The sequence below is a fragment of the Festucalex cinctus genome, chromosome 1 (genome assembly GCF_051991245.1).
Source record: "Festucalex cinctus isolate MCC-2025b chromosome 1, RoL_Fcin_1.0, whole genome shotgun sequence".
Lineage (NCBI taxonomy): Eukaryota > Metazoa > Chordata > Actinopteri > Syngnathiformes > Syngnathidae > Festucalex > Festucalex cinctus.
The window spans coordinates 5,875,113-5,902,686 of NC_135411.1; the positions used below are offsets into that span (position 1 = coordinate 5,875,113).

The 27,574-nt window shown below is 40.9% G+C and overlaps 1 protein-coding gene, 1 long non-coding RNA gene and 1 pseudogene across 3 annotated transcripts; all 3 read left to right on the forward strand.

Annotated features, from left to right (window-relative positions):
- Positions 1–1,388: 1,388 nt before the first annotated feature.
- On the forward strand, positions 1,389–10,057 carry LOC144013576 (uncharacterized; annotated as a pseudogene). Its single transcript, XR_013282286.1, has 2 exons — positions 1,389–1,834; positions 6,297–10,057. The product of XR_013282286.1 is annotated as an uncharacterized LOC144013576 (transcript).
- Positions 10,058–20,521: 10,464 nt separating this feature from the next.
- LOC144013724 (uncharacterized) lies at positions 20,522–21,937 on the forward strand. The gene is made up of 3 exons (XR_013282305.1): positions 20,522–20,722; positions 21,425–21,668; positions 21,769–21,937. It is a non-coding gene; the product is annotated as an uncharacterized LOC144013724 (long non-coding RNA).
- Positions 21,938–24,529: 2,592 nt separating this feature from the next.
- LOC144013679 (uncharacterized) lies at positions 24,530–27,297 on the forward strand. The gene has a single exon (XM_077512811.1). It carries the CDS (start codon positions 24,617–24,619, stop codon positions 25,913–25,915), a length of 1,299 nt encoding a protein of 432 aa, XP_077368937.1. The 5' UTR covers positions 24,530–24,616; the 3' UTR covers positions 25,916–27,297.
- Positions 27,298–27,574: the final 277 nt, after the last annotated feature.

The window sequence follows — 27,574 nt, forward strand, 5'->3', positions numbered from 1 at the left end:
TAACACTGGCTGGTGTGACATCACGCACGGGCATACATGTATGCTATTCTGCACAACAAACTTTGGACGGACATTATGGGTGATTTAACTCACCGTTTGCATCTACACACTAATAAACGTTCAGCAATACAGCCAGTCGGTCTATGAGAGTGTCGTGGCTCGAGAATGTTGCGTTCAATGACCGCAAACAGAGTAAGAAATTTGACATGTGGACTACACGAGCCAATACCGGATTACAAGCAACCCACTGTCGTTCGCTGAACCAATGAGGTTGAGCTTCAGCCCACTCCCAAATCCTCCAGAGCCCGCCCCCTTCCAAAGACGTACAAATCACGGAGCTCTACGAGTACGAATCCTTCTGCTACATTCTCAGTGTCAGATTTGGAGCAAAAGTCACGTGACTGGACAGCAGCAAAAAAACCCACTTGTGACTCCTAGTGGCGACTTCTTAGACTACAAGTTGTCATTTCTACAGGTACAAATCGTGATTTTTACAGATACAAAGTGACACTTCTTTCTACAGGTACACATTTTTTTATACGTAAAAATTTTTTTACGTACAATTTTTTTTTTATGCGCATTTTTTTTCTTTACGTCCAAATGTTTTTTTAAACACACTTTTTTTTTAGTTCACATTTTCTATTTTACAGGTACAAATTTTTTTTACAGGTACAATTTTTTTTTACAGGTACAAATCATGCCTTTTACAGATACAAATTTATGCTTTTTCTACATGTGCCAAAATTTTTTACAAGTTACTTTTGCACCATATTTAACTCCATATTTATATGCCTGTGCGATAGTGCGCGTTCGTAAAAACATGATACGTCATTTAAAAAAAAATCTTAAATTCTTGATGCATGATAAAGAAACCATTTTTAATTTGACAGGTTTTAAAAACGAACGTTTTACTTTTGAACCCATTACATTCCTAGTGAGTCTTCATTGTGATAATTTACGTTTAGTCTGCAGTATTTTTATTGTCTTTAGAACAATATGTGGCCAATATCATTGGATAGGTTTGGAGGGTGGGTGAGGCAGGGGGGGTCATTTTAAACACACACACTGCAGACTTTCTATAAAGTACAACAATGCAGACTCACTATAATGTAATGAGGTCAAAAGTGAAATGTTCATCTTATAGGACTAAAAATTACTTACTTACTTTTAAATGCATCAATAATTAATCTTTTTTTTTTCTCCATTTTGTTTCGTGTTATTACAAACGCGCATTATCGCGCACGCATAAAAAGGTATTTTGTTCTCGTGGAGTTGCCGTAGTTAGCCATTCAAGATGGCGGGATCTTCTGCGCATGCGCGGCACCGATCGTGCAGGGTCACCGGGTCTTGACACAGCCCAAAATCCAGTCATGTATTCAGGTCAGTGGTCCTGCCTGACTTCGATGTTCTTTTGCTTACCAGACGACCTCCGGGAAATCGTTCTTTTCGATTTGGTGCTGAACTGACTGCAGCCTCCACACAGGACGCTCATCACTGCTTTGAAGGACTGCAACATCATTTATTAAGCCTTTGTGGCCAGATAAACTCGTCTCGGTGCGCCTTGAAACTTTGCCCCCTCGTTAGCTTGGTTTAGCTTAGTTTAGCTTACCTTAGCTTAGCTTAGCTTGCTAGCCGCGAACAACCAGACGTGCTTGGTAACTGCGACACACCGACAACTAAGTGTGACATTTTGGGCGTTATTGTGCCAACATGTGTGCAAGAACGACACCGAAGGACGAGGAGGAACTTTTTGGAGTAAAAGAAGAGAGTGAGGAACATCTTCAACTGCTGGGCCACGTTTGCATGCAGCCTCGTGTTGTGCTACGCAGAGCAGGTTTGTACATTTCTTAGCTTGCTTACTTCGTATAGTCGAACTTGTTTCTATCGTGAAAATAATATTCATGTGTTTGTAGTTGAATGGAATCCAAATGGAATTGTTGAATGTGTATTAACAGAATGAATGCCATGTTACAAGATGATATGAGATAGTCGGGTTGTCACACAGCACTGGTAGGAAATTCCTTTGGTATAGTGTCAACTTCATTCACGTTTAAACATCCCCCATCACTGTTTGATACATTTAGGAGCTAAAGCCAGCATAGCACACAACACACACACCCATTTATGGTAACACAGTCTGCACACACACAGTACACAGCACGCACACTCATTTGTTATAACACATATACTTAAATCGGAGTAGGGAATTAAGGTTAGGCCTGTCACCATAAGATGACATGAAATGTATTTTCAAGTTTTGTTCAAATTTTGGATTCATATTAATCATCATTGGTGTTTTATGGACAATATGTTATGTAATGCTTTGAAGGAGTTTTTATTCTGAAATAAGAGGTAGAGTTTATTCTTAAAACATAGGAGCTATGACAGCAAAAAAACTAGACATTGTCTATAAATGTGTTTTGCAGAATAAGCAAAACTGGCATTGATGAGAGAAGTCACAAGGTAACAGGGGAAGTCTGGGGATTTGCAAGTTTCATGAGGTCCACAAAACAGGCCTTTTTAGGAACTGAAAACGATTGTAAGCACTCGATGTCTTCTAACTCAGCAGTCTGTCAAAACCAGCACAAACTGGCTGGGACACACTCACCCTCATTTAGTCATGCTACGTTCAGCCTCCGAGGTTAAAAATTAGCAGAGACACATGAATCTCATTGCAAAAAACAAAAGAGCAAAGCACCATCGACAGAGACGTGTTTATTGCCATTTTTGCCCCGTTTACCCCAAAATGAGTAATTTGTAGCTGACAAGTAGTTTTGATTAGTTGTTGGAGGATTGCAGTTTTTTCCCCTATTTTAATCTGTTCTATTAAATTAATAGCAGGGAGAGTAAATGGCCAGCTTCCTCAATTATCTTCTTTAAGCATTTTGTTTAGCTTAAAGTTAATTTGATCCAGGAGGTTCATCACAGATTAGCTACCTGTCATAACCACCCATCAAAGGAATAATACTCTTTCAAAGCTTTTGCCCTTCTTTTCACTTTGTTGTATTTCTTCAATTGGTGATCTGGAATGAGGAGCAACAGATTGTGAGTACATGTGATTTTTAGGGCCCGAGCAGCGACTGCTGCAAGGTCCCTATTGTTCCTGAAGGAATTCTTATTATTAGGGCCCGAGCAGCGGCGGCGGCGGTGCCGCTTCGAGGCCCTATTGTTTTTGTAGGAGTTCTTCTTCTTCTTATTCTTCTTCTCCGCAAACAATGACATTTTTGAGACACTAAACGTGAACGAAAACTCACCAAACTTTACACACACGTCAGGCCTGGCGAAAAATTTGATATTTTAAAGTCGCCATACATGATAACAGAAAAATGGCTCTGTAGCGCCACCTACATAGGTTTAACGGATCCCTGTCCCGCTACGATTGTCCGACGGCTATGAAAATTGTGTGGCACCTGTAGCACATCCCGATGAACAAAAACCTCTTTGATGTGTGTACCCTAAAATAGACAGGAAGTGAGATATGAGTATTTAAATTTGGGAGACCCATACCTCCTTGTTCTTTAGGTAGTTGAAGGGTTACATATTTCACTCTGGGATGTTTACCTCCCCATATAAATCTTGATATTGTCCTATCCCAATTCACAAACTGTTTATGTGGGATCTCTATTGGCAAGGATTGGAATAAATAAAGAAGCCTTGGCAGCATGTTCATTCTGATTGCTTCAATCTGTGCACTAAAGTCCATTGTTAAAGTAGACCACCTCTTTATATCCTCTTGAATATCCTTATTAATAATATCATAATTTACCTTATATAAATTGTTCCAGTTTTTGGTGATATGGACCCCGAAATATGAGGACGACCTGTTGAGTGTACGCTCTTGCCTTTATAAATGATCTTTGATGTATTGCCGCGCTCTGTCATGTGACCGCACGTACCACCAATAAGAGCCGCTTATGGTCAGTAGTGCGGAAGGAGCCAGGCAACGCGTGTGGAAATGTTTGTTGTGGATCGAGTTTTTTTTTTTTTTTTTTTTAGAAAGCTCTGTCTTGAATATAGTTGTTATGTTAAAACTTAAACGCCTACTTATTGACTTGTAGAGCCGACTGCCAGCACCGGACTGCATTGTTTCACCGTCGCGGTTGTTTGAAAAGTCGAATTGGTGAGTCATGTGTTAACATGAGCCATTTCTATGGTGCGTTGACATGGTTCTCAAACGATTGAATGAAGTGATTAATGGTACTGATTATTCACTGTTAGCTCGTATTATGTACAATGTGGCGTTTTACCCAGATTTGATTGTTTGAAATGTAATAATATTGAACAGTATTTTACTAAATGAAGTTGTTCTTTTTGATATTTGGATGTACTTGAATTGTGTAGGTTTTATACATCTTCATTAGAATACATTATTCTTATGAATTAAATTTAATGCTGCTATTTCTAATTTTGCACAACTTTAGCACTTTCATATAGTACATTAGTTTTGATAAATTGACATGTCTAATAGATTTATATTGTACAATATTGATGATGGATTGGAACTTTTGGATTGATAATGCTGTTAGTGTTATTTATGCAATGTAGTTTCTTATTTGTGTACACAAAGAATATTAAGATGGTCCTGTTTATACAGGCCAGACTTGAATTGATGGTGAGCTAAGCCCAGGAACAGTCAACGAACATTGAATGCAGCTAAGGAAATGGAGATTCCTGCCAGGAACCCCAGCCACCTGCTCGGTTCGGGCTGGTAGGAGGCTCTCGTAGCCGACCCTGCACATTTCCATCACTTGCACTCTGATCTGCAACCCTCCCGGATTCATTCTCTCAGTTACTCACATTCACTCATACACATCGGTTGCTGGACAATTGGATCACTATAGTGCTGGTTGCATGAACTGTGACTACGTTTTGCGCAAGTGAACTGCGAATGTGCAATTGCCAACAAATGAACTTCATATGGACTTTGGAAATTATCAATCAGATAGTTCAATCCGCGCCTGGATAAAGAGTTTTCTTTCTTTTCCCTTCTTTTCTTTATTTTTTTTCCCCATGGTAAATGATTGGCCATTCATTTTGTCTCTTGTACATATGTGTATATTTGTCTTGTCCACGAGGGTTGTTGTCCACGTTGTAAATTAATACATGGTGAAATTACCAAACGCAAGTTTTAGTCTCTGCCTCCTCTCTTCCCGAGCCGGACCTTACTCTTCTGACACCTAGCCGATTCTTATTTCTGTACTTTTGTTATGATATGCGGCAAATATTGGCTCCACAAGGCAAAATCTTTGTCATCTTGTGTGCAGTTATGTCAGTAGTAAAGAATAGGGAATTGTCGGCCGTTGTAGATAACATAATCTGTACCATTAAAATGTATTATAATTATTTATTATAATAACATTTCTGTTACTATTGGTAAGGAAGTACTATGCACTCAAAATATGATCTAAATATAGATGATGCACACCTCTTAATTTTTCAGTTGAAATCTTCACTCATTTTTATTTTTTTATTTTTTTTTCTGTAAATTTTAGCGCTTTAGCTCAATAGCTTCCAGGTCATGTGACCTATTGACCCCAAATCAGTGCTGCATCATAGTGGCATGTCTAGATGATGCTCACCTTTTACTTTTTCATTTTAGAACTCCACTTATTTTAAATTAATTATTTCTGTAAATATGAGCTTCTGAGCTCAATATCTTCCGGGTCATGTGACCAATTGACCCCAAATCAGTGCTGCCTCAGAGTGGCATCTCTGATAGAAAATACACCTCATTTTTTCATTTTAGGCCTCCACGTATTTTTAACATTGTTTTCCTATAAATATTAGCATTTTTGCTTAATAGCTTCTAGGTCATGTGACCTATTGACCCCAAATGCGTATTGGCTCAGAGTCGCATGTCTGCTCGATGACACACCTTTTTCCCTCTATTTCAACCTTTCCTTGGTTTTAAATTAACTTAATACTGTACATATCAATGTTATTGCTCAATATTACCCCACAACAATATTACCCCCTTATTTGGAGCCGCTAGCTACAAAAAAATGGAGGGCAAAGTGAAAGTGGAAGCTTAAGGTATTTTGTTTTTGGCTGAAACAGTACGTCGATCACTACTTTCGTGGTGTAAATTGTCATTCATTAAATCGTTTGTGTCGGCATATACTCGTCTTGCTTAAGCTATCTTAGCTTGCTAGCTGCTAATAAACAGACAATTGCTACACATTCCTCAGCAGCTGTGCCCAAGTCAACGTGCCACTGTAGAAACAATACACGTCAAGTCGCGCTTTAGATTTGACTGAACTGAACCAAATGTGTATTTGTCTTCTTGTGTCTTGCAGATGTTGGTGAAAAATATCTTGGTCCTGAGAAGCAGGAACTGAAGTCTCTTCATGTTAAAAAGGAGGAGGAAGAGCATGCTTACATTAAAGAGGAGGAAGATCCCCTTCGTGTCAAAGAAGAGGAGGTTGAGGATGATGTCACCAAGTCACCACTGACCTTTGTTGCTTTAAAGAGTGACGATAACGGTGAGCATGAGGAGGACAGAGGGGCGGAGCCCCAAAGCAGCAGCTCAACTCAATACAGGAAGGCAGAAGGTGATGCAGACCAGTGGGGACCACCACAAGCACAAAGTGACACAAGGTCACAGTCTGCTGACACTGACGACAACGATGATGAATACGCTAAACGTAACCATGCTGACAACAACCGCTGCAAATGTTCTCAGTGTGGGAAAACATTCAGTTCAAAAGGGTATTTGAAAGTTCACTTGAGAAAACACACTGGAGAAAAACCTTTTGCCTGCCCAGATTGTGGCAAAAGCTTCTCTGAGAAGTCACATTTAACAAGTCACACAAGAACACACAGTGGAGAAAAACCTTTTTCCTGCTCAGACTGTTGCAAAAGTTTCTCTCAGCATTCACATTTAACAACACACACACAAGAACACACAGTGGAGAGAAACCTTTTTCATGCTCAGACTGTGGACGAAGCTTTTCTCATAAGGTTAATTTAATAATCCATACAAGAAGACACACTGGAGAAAAACCTTTTTCCTGCTCAGACTGTGGCAAAAGATTCTCTGATAAGGGAAGTTTAAAAAAACACACAAGAACACACACTGGAGAAAAACCTTTTGCCTGCTCAGACTGTGGCAAAAGTTTCTCTCAGCAGTCACATTTAACAAGCCACACAAGAACACACACTGGAGAGAAACCTTTTTCCTGCCCAGACTGTGGAAAAAGATTCTCTGATAAGAGAAATTTAAAAACACACACAAGAACACACATTGGAGAGAAACCTTTTTCCCGCCCAGACTATGGAAAAAGCTTCTCTGAAAAGGGAAGTTTAAAAATACACACAAGAACGCACACTGGAGAGAAACCTTTTTCCTGCCCAGACTGTGGAAAAAGCTTCTCCAACAAGGGAAGTTTAAAAAAACACACAAGAACTCACACTGGAGAGAAAACTTTTTCCTGCCCAGACTGTGGCAAAAGCTTCTCTCGGAAGTCACATTTAACAAGTCACACAAGAACACACACTGGAGAAAAACCTTTTGCCTGCCCAGACTGTGGCCAAAGCTTCTCTCGGAAGTCACATTTAACAAGCCACACAAGAACACACACTGGAGAAAAACCTTTTTCCTGCCCAGACTGTGGAAAAAGCTTTTCTCGTAAGGTTAATTTAATAATCCATACAAGAAGACACGCTGGAGAAAACCCCTTTTCCTGCTCAGATTGTGGCAAAACCTACTCTGATAAGGGAAGTTTTAAAAAACACACAAGAACACACACTGGAGAAAAACCTTTTTCCTGCCCAGACTGTGGCAAAAGATTCTCTGATAAGGGAAGTTTAAAAAAACACACAAGAACACACACTGGAGAAAAACCTTTTTCCTGCTCAGACTGTGGACGAAGCTTTTCTCGTAAGGTTAATTTAATAATCCATACAAGAAGACACGCTGGAGAAAACCCCTTTTCCTGCTCAGATTGTGGCAAAAGCTACTCTGATAAGGGAAGTTTAAAAAAACACACAAGAACACACACTGGAGAAAAACCTTTTTCCTGCCCAGACTGTGGCAAAAGCTTCTCTCAGCAGTCACATTTAACAAGCCACACAAGAACACACACTGGAGAAAAACCTTTTGCCTGCCCAGACTGTGGCAAAAGATTCTCTCGGCAGTCACATTTAACAAGCCACACAAGAATACACAGTGGAGAAAAACCTTTCGCCTGCCCAGACTGTGGCAAAAGCTTCTCCAACAAGGGAAATTTTAAAAAACACACAAGAACACACACTGGAGAGAAACCTTTTTCCTGCCCAGACTGTGGCAAAAGCTTCTCTGATCAGGGAAGTTTAAAAACACACACAAGAACACACAGTGGAGAAAAACCTTTTGCCTGCCCAGACTGTGGCAAAAGCTTCTCTAACAAGGGAAATTTTAAAAAACACACAAGAACACACACTGGAGAGAAACCTTTTGCCTGCCCAGACTGTGGCAAAAGCTTCTCCAACAAGGGAAATTTAAAAAGACACACAAGAACTCACACTGGAGAGAAACCTTTTTTCTGCCCATACTGTGGCAAAGGCTTCTCTCACAAGGGGAATTTAACAAGCCACACAAGAAGACACGCTGGGAAGGAACCGTTCAGTTGCAGTATTTGTGCTCAAAGATTCTCTTGTAAAAAGCTTGCTGAGAGACACGAGTGTGCTGATGACAATAGCAGCGATTTTTGAAGCTTAAAAATAAAAATAAAGGGAGTGAGGCTGTGCTATGATGTAAAAGTGTCAATGATTTGGAATAAAATAGAGAGGGAAGAAAAAGGTCATTGACGCTGATTTTGAAAATGATAAAGAGGAATATCAGAAAAAATGCAAAGAAACATGAAATACAACATCAAAATGAATTTGCATTTTGTTGAGGGACATCATGGATCAACTCCTCCCCTTGTCGTCCGCTGATCTCGAACCTTTCTCATGCACATTGAGACCCAACGAGGTGATATTTTGCATGGAGCCGCCCAGAACCCAAAATTTAACAGCAACAAAATTTAAAGGGGAAGTCAACCCCAAAATGTTCTTAATATGTTGTGTGTGCCTCCACTCGTCGAAACACGGCATTCAGATTAATCACTTGCATTTGCCCTGAGTTTTGCTCCAGTTCCAAGTGCCAGCGGCTGCGACAATAACCTCAAATCATGTCGGATATCTCTTGCCGTGTACAGTGTTGTGAAAAAGTATTTGCCCTCCTCTCAAATTCTCCCTTTTATTGCGCAGTTTTCCAAGTTGAACATTTATCAAAGATAACCGCTATTATGACTTGAGACGTCGACATGACTCCTTCCGTGTCGGTGACCTTGTTCGAGTGAAAACACAGCCCAGGTCAGATGCTCACTCTGATTTTACAGCTCAACTTGCTCCCCTATTTGAGGGACCACTGTGTGTGTCCGAACGACTCAGTGATGTGAACTACAGACTCGCTTGGGTGGACTCTGGTGCTGATGCTGGTGTTTATCATATTGTGAATATGCAGCCGTTCCATACTTGGGATTCTCTCACTGCCAAGAGACAATTGGTTTCCTCTCCTGCTGAGAGGGGGACCTCTGGGATCTCGGACACGGACTTTTCCGCCCCTCAGGCCCCATTAGGAGATGCTGATGCTGAACTTGAGCCATTTCCCTTTGGTTCAACGGACATTGACTCTGATTGTGAGGTGGACACTGTTCCCCGGGGTCTCCCGCCCGGGTCTGACCCCGACCTGGCTAAAAAATAATAAAAAAAAATCCATTGTACATTTTCATTTTTACAATTGATTATATGTCGATTTTTGTTGTATACGGTGCTTGCCTTTTGTGCGTACCATCCATAATTGTGTTCTATACTATTTGGTATGGTCAGTTGCTTCTTAAGCTGTTCACGGCTGTGGCCAGCCTTTTTCTCACCAGGCATTGTGGCACCGCGCCATGTGGCGCTTCTTTGGTTTTGTGTAGAAGTAGTTTTTTTGTTTTTGTTTTTTTGTATTGCCCTGAATGGAAATTATCATGCGCGGTGCCGTCGAGCCTGCTCTGTCTTTGTGTTGTTTAGAATAAATGTTGACTTTGTGGACTGAAGTTGCTCTCCCTTTTTGTTTTGCTGGCCCGCTGCGCCGTCCATGGCAAATCAGCCTCCGCGCGTTACAGACGCTGCGGAAACACAATTCTAAATTCCCTGCTGAACTTTTAAACCAAGAAGTCCCTTTACCCAGAACTCAAAGAAACTGGACTTGTTGGTGTAAAAGCAGCAGCTCTTAATTCGTAGGATATGCTATGTAACCTTAAAATCAAACATTGTCTTGAAGGCTACCTGTTTAAGCTGCATGTCCAGTAGGGGTGGGCGATATGGCTTTAAATTTATATCACGATATTTCAAAGAAATTTGCGGTGACGATATTTTTGACGATACAGTGGTACCTCTACTTACGAACGTCCCTTCATACGAAAGTTTCAAGTTTTGAAACTCCTCAACAGGAAAATATTGCCTCTCGTTGTGTGAAGGCTGGAGGCCTTCACACATATGTCATTCAACCTTTATTATTGTTTTTTACTTAAACTTATTCCTCCCACTTTTTTGTCCCGCATCTACTTCCACATTTTTCACCCGATTCACTCCATTCCAGTTTCAAACTAATCCAAAAATTCACGCGACGCATGCTTGTATTTTTATTATTCCTACGATTCACGCCTTACCCACAATTCCCGATTTCATACCCGATTTTTCCCCATGATTCTTAATGGGAGATTCTACATTTCACATTTACTTCCACATTTTTCACCCGATTCACATCATTCCAGCTTCAATATATTCCAGCAATTGGTGCCATGAGCTATTCCAGCTTTTCAGGTTCAAAATTCACACCTTACCCACAATTCCCGATTTGCCAATGACAATCAGGATCAGGAGGGATGGGGTGGGGTGGGGGTAGACGAGCGCTCTGCAGACGTGCCTTTGCCAAATCCACTTCCGGGTAGATAATGTGCATTTGCCGGCTAGCGCTGGGACAAAGACTGAGCAGTGAGCACGTCGTGCAGCTTTAATGGAAGCCACCAAATGCCAAACCTCGATCCAGGATGACACAGTTGACATCAATGGGAATCCTGAGTCCACTGGTTACGTTTACAAGTGAGTGTCAAACTTTTATTTTAATTAGTCAAGCCACACAGCACGGACGAATTGTAGCAATACACAGTATGCTGTTAACAGACCCAAGCAGTCACACATACACAACAACAACTAAGGAGCATAAAATTATTTATCACTAAAGCAGTTGCAGTACAATGTGAGTTGAATTCTCTTTTTTTATTGCCAAATTTGTTCATGTTGATGACTGTCACTAAGTTCTAATTTAAAAAAACAGCACTATACACATCCTTTTGGATTGATATTCTGCTTAGTTTTTCACTGAACCCATATGTTGTTTCTGTATATCATCGACATAACTCAACCTTATTTCTAAATCACTTTAAAACATAAATTGCTGCATACAAAGTGCTGTGCATGGAATAGAAATTAGTCTTTTAGTAGACACAAGTGAAATAAAATAACACAAAATAAAATTAATTAGAGTAAATATAAGTACAGGGTGACCCAAAAAGATGCGTACCCATATTTTATTGGATAAAAAATCCATTTTTTAACGAATGTCTTTTCTGTTGCAGGACGTGAAAGGTGAACCTATGGATGATCATTTGCAGCTATAGTTGCCCTGAAAATGTCTTGGACAAATCAGCAGAAGATATTCTCCCTGGAGACCTATTTTGCGACAAAATCATACCAGAGTGTACAGATTCAGTTTCCAAAGCGTTTCCATTGTCGCAACTTTCCATCAAAATTAACGATTGTTAGTTGGATTAAGAAGTTCAGAGTTCAGTTCTGAGAACCAAACGTTCTCAAGAAAGTTTTCATCATTTTCAAGCACATTACAGAACCATTCACACATTGTTACTCGCTGGTATGATTTTGTCGCAAAATAGGTCTCCAGGGAGAATATCTTCTGCTGATTTGTCCAAGACATTTTCAGGGCAACTATAGCTGCAAATGATCATCCATAGGCTCACCTTTCACGTCCTGCAACAGAAAAGACATTGGTTAAAAAATTGATTTTTTATCGAAGAAAATCTGGGTACGCATCTTTTTGGGTCACCCTGTAAATAAGTATACACGCAAATAAAATACTAAAAGAAAAAAAAAGTATATAAATAAAATAACACAAAAGTAGCAGCAACAGCAAAAAAAAAAAAAAAAAAAGTGCCGATGGGGAGCCGGTCGGCCACGGCTTCATTTTGAAGTGTTGAAATAATTATTTAAAAAAACAGCAAATCCAAGATATGTTTCTTGAGATGATGGGGTTTAAATATATCAAATCGCGTCTGAAATAAAACGCACCGTCGCGTGGTTCAATTTCCAGGGGGAAAAATGGCGACATCTGTCGGTGACTTCATGACACTGATCTACTTTTTTTTTTTTTTTTTTTTTAGTGAGCATTTATACACAAACAAGGCACATTTGTATCATCAACTGACAAATTACTTGACACAGACGGATCATAAACATTATTGAACATTTAAAATAAAAGAAAGGAAGAGAAAAGAAAAGAAAAATAAAATTCAACAGAAATTGTACTTGGAAGAGGACTATAATAAATCAAATCATTCCAATAAAGAAACTCAATGAGGGGCTTTACTGTCCATAACCAATTTCAAAGATGTAAAAAAACAATATAAAGTCATTTTTCCAGTGAAGTAGACATTGTTTTTTTTTTGTTTTTTTTTAATATCTTCATTTGTGAATAAAGAATTTCCCTAAAAGCAACAAAACATTGAAAACAAATTCTAGATTCTTGTCTTCCTGAAATACACCAAACAAAATCGACGCTTATGTCAGGGGGAAATCAATATTTTTTTATTATAACCAACTCCTTAAGTGAGTCCAGAAGGAATGAACAGCATTGCAATGAAAGAAAACATGGTTCAAATTTTCTACATCCACATCACAGAACACACAATTATTAACATCAAAATCAAACCTCAGTCTTAGAAACTCCCTTGTCGGGTAAATTTCGTTCAAAATTTTGAATTGGACCTCTTTTGCTTTGGGAGGTACCGGAAATGCGATAGAATTTTTTCTTGTCTATGTAAAATGAACGTTTTACTTTTGACCCCATTACATTACTAGTGAGTCTTCATTGCTATAATTTAAGTTTAGTCTGCAGTATTTTTATTGTGAGGCAGGGGGGGTCATTTAAAACACACACACCGTAGACTTACTGTAAAGTACAACAATGCAGACTCACTATAATGTAATGAGGTCAAAAGTGAAATGTTCATCTTATAGGACTAAAAATTACGTAGTTACTTTTAAATGCCTCCATAATCTATATTTTTTTTGTTTCATGTTGTATCGTGTTTATTACGAACGCGCACTATCGCGCACGCATATAAAGGTATTTTGTTCTAGTGGGGTTGCCGTAGTTAGCGATCCAAGATGGCGGGATCTTCTGCGCATGCGCGTTACCGATCGTACAGGGTCACCGATAGCGTCTTGACACAGCCCAAAATCCAGTCATGTATTCAGGTCAGTGCTCCTGTCTGACTTCCCAAGTTCGTTTGCTCCGGAAAATCATTCTTTTCGAATTGGTGCTGAGCACACAGGACGCTCATCACTGCTTTGAAGGACTGCAACATCATTTATTAAGTCTTTGTGGCCAGATAAAGTCGTCTCGGTGAGCCTTGAAACTTTGCCCCCTCGTTAGCTTAGTTTAGCTAAACTTAGCTTGCTAGCCGCTAACAACCAGACGTGCTTGGTAACTGCGACACACCGACAACTAAGTGTGACATTTTGGGCGTTATTGTGCCAACATGTGTGCAAGAACGACACCGAAGGACAAGGAGGAACTTTTTGGAGTAAAAGAAGAGAGTGAGGAACATCTTCAACTGCTGGGCCACGTTTGCATGCAGCCTCGTGTTGTGCTACGCAGAGCAGGTTTGTACATTTCTTAGCTTGCTTACTTCGTATAGTCGAACTTGTTTCTATCGTGAAAATAATATTCATGTGTTTGTAGTTGAATGGAATCCAAATGGAATTGTTGAATGTGTATTAACAGAATGAATGCCATGTTACATTTAGGAGCTAAAGCCAACATAGCACACAACACACACACCCATTTATGGTAACACAGTCTGCACACACAGAGTACACAGCACGCACACTCATTTGTTATAACACATATACTTAAATCGGAGTAGGGAATTAAGGTTAGGCCTGTCACCATAAGATGACATGAAATGTATTTTCAAGTTTTGTTCAAATTTTGTATTCATATTAATCATCATTGGTGTTTTATGGGCAATATGTTATGTAATGCTTTGAAGGAGTTTTTATTCTGAAATAAGAGGTAGAGTTTATTCTTAAAACATGGGAGCTATGACAGCATAAAAAATAGACTACGACAGCATAAAAACTAGACATTGTCTATAAATGTGTTTTGCAGAGTAAGCAAAACTGGCATTGATGAGAGAAGTCACAATGTAACAGGGGAAGTCTGGAGATTTGCAAGTTTCATGAGGTCCACAAAACAGGCCTTTTTAGGAACTGAAAACGATTGTAAGCACTCGATGTCTTCTAACTCAGCAGTCTGTCAAAACCAGCACAAACTGGCTGGGACACACTCACCCTCATTTAGTCATGCTCCGTTCAGCCTCCGAGGTTATAAATTAGCAGAGACACATGAATCTCATTGCAAAAAACAAAAGAGCAAAGCACCATCGACACAGACGTGTTTATTGCCATTTTTGCCCCGTTCAAATAAATGAGCGTTGCCTTTGATGGCAGCAACAACATGTTTAAAACACATGTAGTACTTCTCTCAAATATAAATGAAATAAAAAATAATAAAATAAAACTTGTGGAATAGGTCATACCAAAGACCAGCTTTGAGAGTTAAAAAAAAAAAAAAGTGCACGGCAGTATCAGTCAAGCTTCCTTCCTGAGTATTTTTTCCTTGTAGTGCAAAACGAATAAATGTCTAAATGCAGATGTGTCACAATCTAGATGTAAAATATCCATCCAAAAATATCTTGCACCAACTTATAGGATCAAAACCTCCGAATGTAAAACGTTCTACAAAAAAAAAAAAGTGCAGCATGCACAACATTTTCAAAGTCAACAAGTTGTCACAACAACACAACTGCAGTCACTTCTGCAGTAATGGAAGGTTTTTCTTGATGAACAAAAGCATCTCTGCTTTATCACCAGACAAACGACTTCTTTTTTCATCGACCACATGGCCAGCTAAGCTAAACAGGCGCTCGCTTTCAATGCTTGTGCATAGGGCACAAAGATAGGCTCGGACAAATTTTTTGTCTACCCACTGCGTCGTAAGACTCAACATCGACATTAAACTTGAGTCAGAAGTCCAGATATCTGTTGTAAAGCTGAGTGTCTGTCTTTGCATCGGCTCCAAGCAGGCTGTGAGTATGGCTCCAAACTTTTTTTTTAAACAACTCCAGTAATGCAACTTCTGAAAAGTATTTTCGACTTGGCAAATCATATCGCCGGCTCAAGTGCTGCATCAGGTTTCTGAAGCCTCGGTCCTCCACGACCGAAAAAGGCTGGTCATCTAATGCCATGAACTCCATTATTTTTCTCGTGGTAGCTTTGCTCCTTTTGCTGCTCATAAGCGCCAACAGCGGTCCATGGTCTGGCTCCTTGCTCGCGCTAGCTTTAGCTAAGTTAGCCTTAGCTTGGTTGCTAACTTCAAACGCAGCATACTCAGCAGTGTGGTGGGGGTCCTTAAATGACGAATGAGGTTTTTTGTATTGAATGCCTTGCGTGCAGTCCCACCACGACTTATTTTGACGTTGCACGATTTACAAATTGCGATCCTGGGCTCCTTTACTTTTATCGTGAAATACAGTACTGCCAAACTGTCGGCATACTGCTGCTGCTGTTTGTATTGCAGCGCACACAAGTGTGCATTTGCACACGTGACCTTGTGGGCGGGCTTATGTCTCAGCAGAAGAGGGCAATGGTTGACTTTTTCGTACTTTTACGCAAGAGAGATGTGATCGGTAGTAAGATCGAATTTATTTTGAGGGATCAATCAATCACCGATCGCCCAAAATTACGAAAATTGAGGCCGATAGATCGGCCCACCGATCGATCGGTGCACCCTAAATAATGACGACTAGACAGTACTATTTTCCTTCACTTTTGTTTAGCTCAATGAAGTGCATGTGTATCCTCTGAAAAGGATATGTAGCTTGGGGTAACTGACCGCGTTTTGGACTCAAGTTTACTTGTGGATTGTGTCGCGCACAGGATAAACAAGCTTTACAAAAATTCCTTGAAAATCGGTGAAAGCCGTAGGTTGTATAATGTCTTTGTACCAAGGCTGTCATCCCCGCTGTTGAGATACGAGTCTTTAGTTTAGTTTATTTATTGTTTCCTTTTGGACACATTACAGCTTACATCGATCACACCACATCATTTGCAACATTGACATCCGAAAGAAGGGCTGACGGGTAGAAGCCGATGACTTATTCGAGACCCGTCCCCATTGATCCATTACTATAACCCCGGGTTTTCACCGGATGCGGTTGCGGTGCGGTTGCGGTGCGGTGCGTCTTGACTGCGTGCTCCGGACGGGTCAATTTTTTTGTCAATCCACACCGGCTCCGCACAGCTGCGGTCCGGCAGCTCCGTCGCCGCCCACTTCCCAACGTGTCTCGCGGAACCGCGCGATCATGTGGCATTTCACAACGACAAACATACAGAAAGTGTGCTCAACAGAGAAGCAGAAAGAGAGGTGGACTTCTTTTGATTTAACCTTTTCTTCTTCTTCTGCTATGAGATTCCATGCAGCATCCTTTTTTTGGTTGTCCTTGTTAAGTATATTAATAACGAGAGTCGGGTCAGTGCGGGTCCACTCTTTATTTCTGTCTTCCGCGTCCGGCTGCCGCTCAGTACGGCAAGCGAGACGGGCACAACAAGCAATCGCGAACATCAAACTCACAATACATTACAGTCCTTATAAAAAGGATGTGCCGTGTCATATATTATTTTGTGGTTTTCCACCTCCAATATAAACCTCTCCTCGTCCATGTTTGCTGGTGTCTAAACCGTGAATGAGCACATGGCCCGGCGACCCCCACGTCACGTTTTGCTGAAAAACTTGCGAAATAGGAACTGGCGAGTGTTTTATTCTGAAAGGTAACTGGAAATTTATTTTGAAACTGCGTCGGTCTTCCTGTCCCACTCGATGTGTTTTGTGCTAGCTTGCCATTTGCCGGAGGCCTACCGCTGCGGCGTCCGGCAAAACTAGAAAATAGGTCTATCCTTGCGGAAGGCTTGCGGCACGCCGCAGGCCTTCCGCAGTCAACACGCAACGCACCCGCAAGCGGTGTAAACTGCACCATTCGAATGAATGGAATCTAATTGCTTGCGGCGCCGGAACGCACCGCAACCGCAACCGCACCGCAACCTGTGAAAACCCGGGGTAACGCATCAGTCATATACATTGTTTAGAATAGTCATTGATTCATATTCTTATACATCCATCCCATATTATCTCAGACACTGTTCGCTCAGTTCAAAAATCATCATATACAATCATATACAGCTCCAGTTTTGGGTACTTTGTGATGTAAGTTACTGTTGTTGATGTCTCTCATGCTCATGCAATTGACCTTTCGCAAACTCCACCCCAAGATTTCGAACTTGGTCTTTAGTTTCTAAAGACAGTGACTCAAGCTGTTTTTTTTTTTAACAGCAATCCTCTTTTCTTTATTGCCGAAAACAATGAGCTCCGTTTTGTTTTCGTTCAGCTGAAGGAAATTTTGGTTCAGCCAGTTGTTAATTTGCTCTAGAGAATGACACAATACATTAATAGAACTGCTGTCATTTGGGGACATTGATAAATACAGTTGTGTGTCATCTGCATAACTATAATAGTCAACATCGGCGTTCTGAAGCATTTGACCCAAAGGTAACATATACAGACTGAACAACAGGGGTCCAAGGACTGACCCTTGAGGAACCCCACATGTCATGGCCTTTCGATCAGATTGAAAATTTCCAATAGTCACAAAGTAACTCCTTTCCTCCAAATAGGACCTGAACCATTTAAGGACTGTTCCATCTAATCCCACCCAAGTTTCCAGTTGGGGGCTCTATCCCAGAGGGCAGACACACGGGGGTGACACGGTCAGACAGAACCACCGGAGATGTCAACTCCACCAGGGCGATATCGTTGTTAAACGTCTTTGGGTTGAACTGGAAGACATGGAAGACGTTTTACTGTTGAGGGTTGCTTGCGGATCTTCCCATTCATCCAGGTCATTTCATTCACAGGGAACTGAATCAATCGCAGCTCGACTGCTGTTTGTCTTACAAGACATTTTCCTCTCATCTGAGTGGGCTTGATCAGTTCATGCAACAAGGCTTGATTCCTAACCTAATCTGAAGATGTTAGAATGATGGATTAGGAATGGGATCTCACTTGAGTGGATACTTTTAGCAATAAATACCTTAGGATGAGGGATGATGCGGTTGACACCCATGGCTTTGGTGACGCTGATTCAAAGTCTCTCAAATCTGTAGAAGAGCCTGCGCCTCCCTGTCGTCCTATCCATTCGCTTTTCCTCCATTTTAAATATTGCAACCAATGAGGACATCATCATAACTAATAATGTCCATCCGTCCGTCCATCCATCCATTCATCCATCCATCCATCCATCCATCCATCCATCCATCCATCCATCCATCCATCCATCCATCCATCTTCTACCACGTATCCGGACTTGGGTCTACAGGGCGGAAGCTTTAGCAGTGAAGCCCAGACTTCCCTCTCCCCAGCCACTTCTAGCTCCTCCGGTGGGATTCCTGGGTGTTCCCAGGCCAGCCGAGAGACATAATCGTGTCTTCAGTGTGTCCTGGTTCGTCCCCATGGCCTTCCCGCTGTTGGGACATGTGCGGAACACCTCTCCAGGGAGGCGTCCGAGCCAGATGCCCGAGCACCCTCAGCTGTCTCCTCCCAATACGGAGGAGCAGTGGCTCGACTCTTAGGCCCTCCTGGATAGCTGAGCTCCTTTTGGCCGCTCCTGTATTAAAAAAAAAAAAAAAAAAAAAAAAAAGGAACTACATAGCTCAGGTTTATTGGTGCACATCCATCAATCCATTTTTTTTAACTGCTTGCTCCTCACAAGGGTCATGGGGGTGCTGGAGCCTATCCTCGCTGGCTTCGGGCAGTAGGCGGGGTACACCCCGAACTGGTTGCCAGCCTTCGCAGGGCATATTGGTGCACAATGAACCAATAATTATTTGCAAAGGGCACACTGCCACAGTTTTGCTGCCCTTGCTCTTTTTAATTGGTTTTCGTCTACATCCAAACCTGTCACATGTGCCACATTGCATCTGTAAAAAGAAAGAGACCAAGGCAAAATTTCTGTCATCTTGTGTGCAGTTATGTCAGTCGTAAAGAATAGGGAATCATCGCACGTTGTAGATAACATAATCTGTGCCATTAAAATGTATTATAATTATTTATTATAATAACATTTCTGTTGCTATTGGTAAGGAAGTACTGTGCACTCAAAATATGATCTAAATATAGATGATGCACATCTCTTAATTTTTCAGTTGAAATCTTCACTCATTTTGAATGATATTGTTTTTCTGTAAATTTTAGCGCTTGAGCTCAATAGCTTCCAGGTCATGTGACCTATTGACCCCAAATCAGTGCTGCATCATAGTGGCATGTCTGATAGATGATGCTCACCTTTTACTTTTTCATTTTAGACCTGCACTTATTTTTAATTAATTATTTCTGTAAATATTAGCTTTTGAGCTCAATATCTTCCGGGTCATGTGACCTATTGACCCCAAATCAGTGCTGCATCATCGTGGCATGTCTGATAGAAAACACACACTTCTTATTTTTTCATTTTAGGCCTCTACGTATTTTTAACATTGTTTTCCTATAAATATTAGCATTTTTGCTTAATGGTTTTTAGATCATGTGACCTGTTGACCCCAAATTAGTATTGGCTCAAAGTCGCATGTCTGCTCGATGACACACATTTCTTTTTTTCTCTATTTCAACCTTTCCTTCATTTTAAATTAACTTAATATTGTACATATCAATGTTATTGTTCAATATTACCCCACAACAATATTACCCCCTTATTTGGAGCCGCTAGCTACAAAAAAATGGAGGGCAAAGTGAAAGTGGAAGCTTAAAGGTACACTCAGTATTATACAGTGGCATCTAGTGGTGAAATAATAAATCATTCGAAAAAAAAACCCAATTGTTTGTGTTAGTAGTATGTAAAAAGATATGTTGTATCGCATAAACGTACTTTTTAAAAATATAACGGTTAGTCTAGAAATCGCAAATTATCTTACATGTCCGCGCCTCGCCTGCTAGTGTCCGCCATGTTTCGCCGCCATCTTTCTGCTACGGGTGCCGTCAAAGACAAATTTCAGCGCTCCATTTCTTAACGCGTTTTTGGAACGCACTTCCGGTTTGTATGGCGACCGCATGTCCACGAAGAAGAAGAGTTTCCGGTCCCCGAAGAGAGCATTATCAAGCATCACACTTACTTTGGGAATTTATTTTATTTCAGCGCGACAAAACAAGAGTTTATATTGTAGCCGCATTTGCCAGATGGAGAGAAATTAGGAACAGACTAGGTTTGGGACGTGCCGGTGCCTTCGACTGCTTTCTACTTGACCGGTAAGTAAGAGTACATTTGTGTTTACGTTTTGAGAGCGAGAGAAAAAGTATACTCCGTACTAATTAATACGATGTTCGTACCTTTGTTTTACGATCACTGTATCTGTTGATTAGCAACTCCGCACCACTCGAACGATTTCGTTATGTAGCTACTTGCTTTGAAAAAAAAAAAGATTCCCGCTGGCACGTTATATTTAGAGTAAATGCGCAAGTTATTGTGTAATGTAATGTAACTGTGATTTCGGAGGTATATTTGCCCATAACTTCAATGGAGAATCTAAAGCATACTGTATTAGTGGAGGAGTTGAAAATTATTTTCGTTGTGGTTGGTGAAAATAGGGTTCTCGAAATTAATTTTCGGCAGGGAATAACTTTCTGGACTTAAATGCTGGCTGTACCGTAAGCACTGCTAGAGTCTGAACTCTCTCACTCAAGTGTGTACTGGTCCATTGTGTAATTGGGTGCACAAGAATTTACAGGCTGCCACGTTTTCCACGGAAATTCGACAAGCAAGCAGCCTTTGCATATTCTATGCAGTATGCAGTCAAGTTACTTTTATCTAGCTAATACAATGTTTTGGGCCCAAAAACTAAAGATCTTACCTCTATTTTGGGGGCTTTGTTGGAAAGTTGGTGACATATAGTAGTATCATCAATTATTCTATTTTATTTTATAATTGTGTTTTTGTTTGTGTCACACTAGATCAACAGCCAAACTTGAGGGGTTCCAGAACCATATTCTGATGTATACAAGCATTCATGCACCGTTTAAATACATCACCGACCTGCAAGAAAAAAAAATATCAAGGGGAGAGTCAGCAGCCATATTGGAATGCCCCGAATGAGGACACTTGAATGGAGGACCCCAGAAGGCTTCGGTGTTGTACCACCAGTATCTCCACCTACCATATCTGAGCTGCAACAAACTGAAGTCAGCCGACGTCTTGGTATGTCATTTACATATGGACGGCATTGCACACTACATGAACTTTTTGTGTGAAGCAATACGGAATGGTCACATGTACAAGCACCACTTGTTTTACACAGGACCTGCTGACCAGGTGTCTGAAGCCATGGAGTGACTCCTCCCTCACTTTCCTCAGCAAGCCTTTGAAGAATATGATATCATCGTTGGTGGGAACATGCCCTCACTCCATAACATGTACTTGTGCAGTCAAGGAGCATGTCAAACTTAATAAAACCAGCAAACATTGAAGTGACTTCATTTTTACTGCAGTCTGTTCACACAATCAATGGACAAGCCTTCCTTAATTTTGCCCCAATAACATCATAGAGTAGGCGAAAAGTAGTGTTACAGATCATACTATGTGTTCGGGAGAGTTTGAGGAATGTTGCAATGTTAATGGGGGGCAATGTCAGCACACACACACACACAAAAAAAAAAAAACCATCATGGTATTGAGTTAATCAGATATTTTAGCTGTGTACAACACATACCTGCTCTGTAACACTACTTTTGGCCCAAACCTGTATGTCTATTTTCCATATTTTGAAATGCACAGCGTATTGGTAAAATTCTGGAACAACTGCAATTCATGTAGCTCATTATATTCTAACAGCATTTTTTTTTTTTTTTTTAGTTAATATGTTCATTTCATGTAGACTTTTATTTTACTTTATTTTATTCATTCATTTTCATGTACTGTACCTTACATTCATTGGCCAATGAAGAATTCCTTGTCATTGCAAGCATTTATAATAATTCTCCAGGCTTTTGATGTTTTACATTTCTGGTCATGTAAAATAGTGTTAGGTTAGGTGTCGAATGAACACTGCATGTTGACGCCAAAGGAAATAGTATTTTTTTAGTTATTCAAAATGTACAAATTAACACACAACAACAATATACAAGTTATACAAACTACAACAAGTGTCAGACATGGACTAATTATATGCCAGGTAAAAAACCTTTGTATTGTCCTCAAGGATCTGGGAAAGTGTCACTTATTTGCTACAAGTCCACCAAGGTGCTGCAGTCTGGGATCCAGGTACAGGAAATCATGGTGGTGCTGATGTGGGATCCAGGTACAGGAAATCATGGTGGTGCTGATGTGGGATCCAGGTACAGGAAATCATGGTGGTGCTGATGTGTCAAAAAGTATTTCTTGGTGTCAGTCTATCAGCTGGACTTGGATATCTTCATGTTCCTCCATGGTCATTTCCTGTACGAGTCTCTGCAAGAAGGTAACAATTGTATGTCAGATGAGGTACCAAACAATGAACTGAAAGTCACTGAGCCAATGAAGTACATTATTACATGAGCAAGACTATTTGTGAAAGCCATGTAAATTCCTGCACATCGAAGTACAAGGAAGCTGTTGTATCTTCAATCAAAACTAATTAAGTTGCTTAGTGATATTTATTAGGTAAAATTGTTCAACATGGTGACAAATCGATATCTGAGTAAAGGGTTTCAAATGTTTTTGTAAGCAGCACTTTTCTGAGTGGTTAGTAGCAACAAGACACGGGGGGAATTACGAGTCTGAGTTGCAGATGTGTCGTTCAGTTAACACCATTATTTTTGCACGATATACTAAACATATCAGCAAACGATGTAATCTAAATACATATTCCAAGCAAAGGTATGTTTTGAGCCATTCACATGCATGCTCGAATGGAATTATTTTTCCATGCTGACATAATTGTACGTTACGAGACACCGCGTTCACTTCCGCGTTCTCTTCCTCGTCGTCTCTCTCGCCCCCTTTGAGATGGTCCACATGTCTATAAAACATAACATAACTGTGTGTTCTCTGTTGCATGGTTTAGTTGCACTAACAAATATGAACATAGATAGCCATTATCATTAGCTGACGTACAGTATTTCCAAACAATGCCGACAAAAATATTAATTCTGAAATTAAATGACTAAATCACAATTATTAGGGATCTGTACAGTATGTCTAACAAATGCAATTCACTTACGTCATCACTCGAGGGAATACCAGAAGTTGTTTGCGTTCTGTTCCGGTGAAATTGGTGGTAGGCTGTTGAAGTAGGGTCTCTCTGGGACGCCGTAGTTCGTGTGCTTAAAATCATTGCATTATCTTGTTTGACCGATAGATGGCGGTCGTGAGCTACACACTGGGGCTTTAAGGTATTTTGTTTTTGGCTGAAACAGTACGTCGATCACTACTTCCGTGGTGTAAATTGTCATTCATTAAATCGTTTGTGTCGGCATATACTCGTCTTGCTCAAGCTATCTTAGCTTGCTAGCTGCTAACAAACAGAGTGCACAATTGCTACACATTCCTCAGCAGCTGTGCCCAAGTCAAGGTGCCACTGTAGAAACAATACACGTCAAGTCGCGCTTTAGATTTGACTGAACTAAACCAAATGTGTATTTGTCTTCTTGTGTCTTGCAGATGTTGGTGAAAAATATCTTGGTCCTGAGAAGCAGGAACAGAAGTCTCCTCATGTTAAAAAGGAGGAGGAAGAGCATGCTTACATTAAAGAGGAGGAAGAGCCCCTTCTTGTCAAAGAAGAGGAGGTTGAGGATGATGTCACCAAGTCACCACTGACCTTTGTTGCTTTAAAGAGTGACGATAACGGTGAGCATGAAGAGGACAGAGGGGCGGAGCCCCAAAGCAGCAGCTCAACTCAATACAGGAAGGCAGAAGGTGATGCAGACCAGTGGGGACCACCACAAGCACAAAGTGAAGACACAAGGTCACAGTCTGCTGACACTGACGACGACGATGATGAATACGCTAAACGTAACCATACTGACAACAACCGCTGCAAATGTTCTCAGTGTGGGAAAACATTTAGTTCAAAAGGGTATTTGAAAGTTCACTTGAGAAAACACACTGGAGAAAAACCTTTTGCCTGCCCAGATTGTGGCAAAAGCTTCTCTGAGAAGCGACGTTTAAAAATGCACACAAGAACACACACTGGAGAAAAACCTTTTGCCTGCCCAGACTGTGGCAAAAGCTTCTCCAACAAGGGAAATTTAAAAAAACACGCAAGAACACACACTGGAGAAAAACCTTTTGCCTGCCCAGACTGTGGCAAAAGTTTCTCTCGGCAGTCACATTTAACAAGCCACACAAGAACACACAGTGGAGAAAAACCTTTTGCCTGCCCAGACTGCGGCAAAAGTTTCTCTCAGCAGTCACATTTAACAAGCCACACAAGAACACACAGTGGAGAAAAACCTTTTGCCTGCCTAGACTGCGGCAAAAGTTTCTCTCAGCAGTCACATTTAACAAGCCACACAAGAACACACAGTGGAGAGAAACCTTATGCCTGCCCAGACTGTGGCAAAAGCTTTTCTGATAAGGGAAGTTTAAAAATACACAAAAGAACACACACTGGAGAGAAACCTTTTGCCTGCCCCGACTGCGGCATAAGCTTCTCTGATAAGGGAAGTTTAAAAATACACAAAAGATCACATACTGGAGAAAAACCTTTTTCCTGCTCAGACTGTGGCAAAAGCTTCTCTGTTAAGGGAAGTTTAAAAATACACACACGAACACATACTGGAGAGAAACCTTTTGCCTGCCCAGACTGCGGCCAAAGTTTCTCTGATAAGAGAAGTTTAGAAAATCACACAAGAACACACACTGGAGAAAAACCTTTTTCCTGCTCAGACTGTGGACGAAGCTTTTCTTCTAAAGTTAATTTAATAATCCATACAAGAAGACACACTGGAGAAAAACCTTTTTCCTGCTCAGACTGTGGCAAAAGTTTCTCTCACAAGTCACATTTAACAAGCCACACAAGAACACACAGTGGAGAAAAACCTTTTACCTGCCCAGACTGTGGCAAAAGTTTCTCTCACAAGTCACATTTAACAAGCCACACAAGAACACACACTGGAGAAAAACCTTTTACCTGCCCAGACTGTGGCAAAAGTTTCTCTGATAAGAGAAATTTAAAAACACACACAAGAACACACACTGGAGAAAAACCTTTCGCCTGCCCAGACTGTGGCAAAAGATTCTCTGATAAGAGAAATTTAAAAACACACACAAGAACACACACTGGAGAAAAATCTTTCGTCTGCCCAGACTGTGGCAAAAGTTTCTCTCACAAGGGGAATTTAACAATCCACACAAGAAGACACGCTGGGAAGGAACCGTTCAGTTGCAGTATTTGTGCTCAAAGATTCTCTTGTAAAAATCTTGCTGAGAAACACGAGTGTGCTGGTGACAATAGCAGCGATCTTTGAAGCTTAAAAATAAAAATAAAGGGAGTGCGGCTGTGCTATGATGTAAAAGTGTCAATGATTTGGAATAAAATAGAGAGGGAAGAAAAAGGTGATGGACGCTGATTTTGAAAATGATAAAGAGGAATATCAGAAAAAAATGCAAAGAAACATGAAATACAAAATCAAAATGAATTTGCATTATATTGAGGGACATCATGAATCAACTCCTCCCGTTGTAGTCCTTCGCTGATCTCGAACCTTTCTCATGCACATTGAGACCCAACGAGGTGATATCTTGCGTGGAGCCCCCCAGAACCCAAAATTTAACAGCAACAAAATTTAAAGGGGAAGTCAACCCCAAAATGTTCTTAATATGTTGTATGTGCCTCCACTCGTCGAAACATGGAAACACATTCAGATTAATCAATTGCATTTGCCCTGAGTTTTGCTCCAGTTCCAAGTGTCAGCGGCTGCGACAATAACCTCAAATCATGTCGGATATCTCTTGCCGTGTACAGTGTTGTGAAAAAGTATTTGCCCTCCTCTCAAATTCTCTCTTCTTGCGCAGTTTGCCAAGTTGAACATTTATCAAAGATAACCGCTATTATGACTTGAGACGTCGACATGACTCCTTCCGTGTCGGTGACCTTGTTCGAGTGAAAACACAGCCCAGGTCAGATGCTCACTCTAATTTTACAGCTCAACTTGCTCCCCTATTTGAGGGACCACTGTGTGTGTCCGAACGACTCAGTGATGTGAACTACAGACTCGCTTGGGTGGACTCTGGTGCTGATGCTGGTGTTTATCATATTGTGAATATGCAGCCGTTCCATACTTGGGATTCTCTCACTGCCAAGAGACAATTGGTTTCCTCTCCTGCTGAGAGGGGGACCTCTGGGATCTCGGACACGGACTTTTCCGCCCCTCAGGCCCCATTAGGAGATGCTGATGCTGAACTTGAGCCATTTCCCTTTGGTTCAACGGACATTGACTCTGATTGTGAGGCGGACACTGTTCCCCGGGGTCTCCCGCCCGGGTCTGACCCCGACCTGGCTAAAAAAAAAAAATCCACTGTACATTTTCATTTTTACAATTGATTATATGTCGATTTTTGATGTATACGGTGTTTGCCTTTTGTGCGTACCATCCATAATTGTGTTCTATGTAGAGATGCTATTTGGTATGGTCAGTTGCTTCTTAAGCTGTTTACGGCTGTGGTCAGCCTTTTTCTCACCAGGCAGTGTGGCACCGCGCCACGTGGTGCTTCTTTGTTTTTGTGTAGAACTAGGTTTTTTTCCCTTTTGGCGAGCAATAGTTTTTTGTTTTTTTTTGTATTGCCCTGAATGGAAATTATAATGCGCGGTGGCGTCGAGCCCGCTCTCTCTTTGTGTTGTTTAGAATAAATGTTGACTTTGTGGACTGAAGTTGCTCTGCCTTTTTGTTTTGCTGGCCCGCTACACTGTCCATGGCAAATCAGCCTCCGCGCGTTACAGACGCTGCGGAAACACAATTCTAAATTCCCTGCTGAACTTTTAAACCAAGAAGTCCCTTTACCCAGAACTCAAAGAAACTGGACTTGTTGGTGTAAAAGCAGAAGCTCTTAATTAGTAGGATATGCTATGTAACCTTAAAATCAAACATTGTCTTGAAGGCTACCCGTTTCAGCTGCATGTCCAGTGG